Here is a 4,316-nt window from a genome sequence, read left to right on the forward strand (position 1 = left end):
ATTGTTTTATTTGTGATAATAATGCAATGAAACATGCCAACATACTAATGCGGTCATAATTTTTGGCCATGCTGTCATACAAAGAAATTACGGACACATGCAAAAACAAGAGCGGACCAACAAAATATTAATAGTGATTTTGTCACTAGATTTAGTGACTTCCTTGCCCCTTTTGAGATTTTTTCAGAAGCCTAGCAACAAAATAAATTTATTGGACAAACCTTATCCAAGACTCTCCTACTGATCTATATTTAGATCAGTGAGCTCGCCATTATGAGGTAATCTAGTAACATTCAACACAACTATTTGAGCTATTTTCAACTGAAAGCAGTTGGCAACACTGGTCAGTGTTTTTTTCCCCTCATATTTTGATGTTTTAAGTGAAATGTGGGGTCATAAAAAATAAAAACACACATAATTTTTGGCCACTGTTGTGTTTGGTGGGGTTAGTGCCACAATATTTAAGACCCTTCTTACTGTGTCATCACCAGTGCTGCATTTTTCCAATTTTCCAGCCAAAAAAATGTAATTACTACTTTTATTTCTGCAGTTAGAGCATTGATTTGTAAAGTGGAACAAGTTATTACATTTCTTACTTGGTCAGTAGCATAAAGAATTGACTATCTTGAAGATCATGTTTGCATCATTTTATCAACTCCATATCTTCATATAAATCCAATATGTCATATCTTCATTGGGAAGTGTTTGTCTCCTCCCTTTTTGCTGCTGTCTTGTTACTCCTAACTAGGTTAGGAGACCTCTCCCGCTCTCTTAAATAATTTAGGAGCTGAGACCTAGTCTTAACACTTAGGAACCTTTATGAATCACTCTTATTCTTAAGTCTAGGAATAAGAGTAAAATTTAAAACACACTTAAGACTAAACTTTTTCTCTGAGCGGCTTTATACATACAGCCCCTGATGTGATTTACACTCAACATTTAAGTTTGTAGCAATAAAATATTCTCAACAACTTGTGATGGTGCAACAATTTGGCAGGGTTTTGCACCTAATTCAACATATACTGGCTTTATAACGTTACGTAAATTGTAAATGTCTGAAACGTAATGCTACAAGGTAACATGAAACTAGTACATGGAAATTTTCTTCCTGATTCAGTTTGTAGTTACGCGTCAAACCCCGTTGCACACCGTTTCCAGGAAACATGTCGTTCAAATCGGAAACCGTAGCAAAACGGAGCACACCGGTTTGAGCTTGAACTTGCCCCAGGTCAAAGAACACACAGAAAAAGAACAGAAAGAAAAGAAAAGACCAGGAATACTAATTAGTTTTGAACATGCACAATCCATTATCATATCAGCTGTAGCCAACAATTAAAATCCTACAACAGAGGCATTAATCTGGTGAAAGGATATTCAATTCAATACAGTAGTAGGGGTAGTAGTAGTAGTAATAATAATAATACATCCATGCTTCTTAATTATTAGCTTATTTTCTCTCTATCTGACATTCTGCCTGCAACTCTTGCCTGTTTTCTCCCATAAAAAAAAAAAAACTAATTTGTGTACCTTTTTCAATGGAAGTGGCAACTGCTCAGTGACTGACAGTGTTGGGCAAGTTACTTCCAAAATGTAATACATTATATATTACTCGTTACTGTCTTTTGAAAGTAATTAGTTACATTACAATATTACTGTCTCTGAATTGTAATGCGTTACACTACTTTTGAGTTACTTTCACCAAAATATCCACAGAAGTATTATAAAATGCCAAAATGTAGTTTATTGCTGCTCATTCTACACCCAGTGGAGGGTAATGTGGTAGGTCTATATAGCATACAATTATAAAATCATATTTAGATGCCGGTATGTAGGTCTACATTAATGTTACGTTGTAGTTTAGGTTAAACACAGATAAGCAGAAACCACATTATTACATTCAATAATAACACCGGTAAATAAAGCGAAATGTTATAATGTACAAACAATAAACACAATACCTAGCCTATAGGCAAATTTGAACGGTTTCAGAAGAAAACAAGAATGAAAAATATAAGTTGCTAAACAAGCCAAAACGAATTAGGCTAATCAGTGGCGGCTCTAGGGCGGGGCTTGACGGGGCCCATCAGAAACTTGCTTAGCCCGGGCACAGCCCTCCCAAGGATTTCCTAATGATGTTCCCTTATTTTTGGTGTCACTTTCATTAACATTAAAAAAATAAACGTAAAAATGCCTAATATAAAATAAAAATAAAAAAAAGCCTAATATGTGGCCTATAAACTATTGATATTATGGGGGCGGGGTCAAGCAACACAAGCAAACAACAGCAAACTGTGCAAGCGTTATGCCGGTGAACGTCAGTAAACTCACTATAGAGAACGTGAAAGTAAAGAAACTGACGGAGCTTTCTAACGCTGCATTAACGGCGCATATTCTCTGAGACAACAAGAGACAAAATTACGTCAATATAGGCTGATGATGGTATATAACTGTCTTAAATTATTCCCTTAATATTTATCTTGTGGCCCTATAGTGAAAAACATGAGAAGAAACGTATTTCGCGTTAAACAGGTTGTTTTTGAAAATCTGTGCACGAAATAAAGCTGCTCTTAATTTTCATCGATGACTGCAGTGTTAATCATTTTAATTATAGGCCTATAATTCAATTGTATAAATTAATAGAATAAATTATTATTCTTTTTTTTTTTAAAACATTCTCAATGAGGAGTAGCCTAAGCTAATAGCCTAAATTGTAATTACCCTCACAGCAACGGCATAGTCATATAGACTATGATTGAACAAAAACAGATTTTGTTATTTTTAGTTCAACTTAATTTTTGTTGCTTGTCTGCGCTCGTCCGCCGCCTTCTTTCTCTTCTCTGACCCCACAGCTCTCTCCAATATCTTACTGTTAGTGGCACCAATCCAGTGTTTCCAGGTTTTACTCCTGCTATTTCTCCATGTTGAGAGTTTGGTGTCGCACATATTGCTAAGCATTCTTATCCTTTTCTGGTTGTACTACTGCGTTACAGCAAAACGTAATATACTACTGTAATAGTATTACTTTTGTAATGCGTTACTCCCAACACTGGTGACTGACATTCGTAATTTAATGAACAGCATCGTTTACCTGACTTACTTTATATGCACCTGATCTGATCATCAACATCACACTGTGGCCTCAGGAATAACCGGAATACCATCATAATGATTTCGCAGACACATCCACGTGCAAATTCCCCTCACCACAACAACTTCCTCTGAGGTTTATCCAACCAGGAAATGTAGTTTTTCATCCCTCACGTCTTTAGCACGGTTACCTATGTCTCATTTAAATTTTAACCATCCATGTTCTAGCTGAATTATTAAATTCAGATAAATTCAGTGAGCCTGCTATTTGTCATCTCCTACGCTAATTATGTTCCTACGCTGATGAAGAGTAGGTGCTGCTGAACTCTATTTCCCATGATCCCGTGCGGTTTTGGCTCTGTTCGCGCACGCGACATGTCAACAAACACCAAAGTCACACTGGAGTGAATCCGGGCCGCTGCAGATATCACAGTATGATCGGTAAGCAGTTATTTATTAGCGACTACCTAAGGCTGTCCGTAACCTATACTACCCATGTCTTTATTTCCCGTTGGAGCTGATTTCATGCCGGTGATGTAGCGTAATTTGATATTGTGCCTTGTACCGTCACATCACAGCTGACTGCGGCCAGTCTTAAACTCATAGCGTTATTGTGAGGTATAACCATATACAAATACAGTAAAATGCATCTCAGTGAACAGCTGTAAACAAAAACGGAGCTCCAGGTTAAGATAAATTACGCGAATTCAAAGAAATGTGAGAACAAATGCCCCAGAAAAAGTGACAACTTACCTGATATTTTTATTGTCTTCACTTTCTTACATAACTGCTACTAAAAATGATAATATAATATTTTTTGTTTACAAAAATATTCATAAAACATAATAATAATAACAATAAAACATTAATTTATGAATATTTTGAAGAATATTATAGAATGAGTCACATAATGATGATTTAAGGTATGATATATAAAGACATGAAATTGCTTATATGAATACAATAATACTCATTTTGAAGAAATCATATTTTTGCTGCAACTTCAGATAAAGGACCGTCAGTCTCATCATTTGTTTGTTCCAGATTCATGTGATTGTTTTTCATTCATGCTTTTATGGTTTTCAGCATGCTTTATTATTTCACTTAGTTAGCATCATATTTTATCAATATCACTTCAATGCTGTATTAAAGGGGTCATAGGATGGCCATTTTCCACAAGTTGATATGATTCTTTAGGGTCTTAATGAAAAGTCTGTAACATAGTTTGG

The 4,316-nt window shown here is 35.5% G+C and overlaps 1 protein-coding gene across 1 annotated transcript in view; it reads left to right on the plus strand.

Annotated features, from left to right (window-relative positions):
- Positions 1 to 3,391: 3,391 nt before the first annotated feature.
- Positions 3,392 to 4,316, plus strand: part of prkn (E3 ubiquitin-protein ligase parkin) — a 188,194-nt gene continuing 187,269 nt past the window's right edge. The window contains exon 1 of the mRNA XM_016273888.1: positions 3,392 to 3,528. Within this exon, the coding sequence (XP_016129374.1) occupies positions 3,522 to 3,528 (7 nt within the window). The 5' untranslated portion in view covers positions 3,392 to 3,521. The remainder of the gene's footprint in view (positions 3,529 to 4,316) is intronic.

The sequence above is a fragment of the Sinocyclocheilus grahami genome, unplaced genomic scaffold (assembly GCF_001515645.1).
Source record: "Sinocyclocheilus grahami isolate Dianchi unplaced genomic scaffold, SAMN03320097.WGS_v1.1 scaffold82.1, whole genome shotgun sequence".
Lineage (NCBI taxonomy): Eukaryota > Metazoa > Chordata > Actinopteri > Cypriniformes > Cyprinidae > Sinocyclocheilus > Sinocyclocheilus grahami.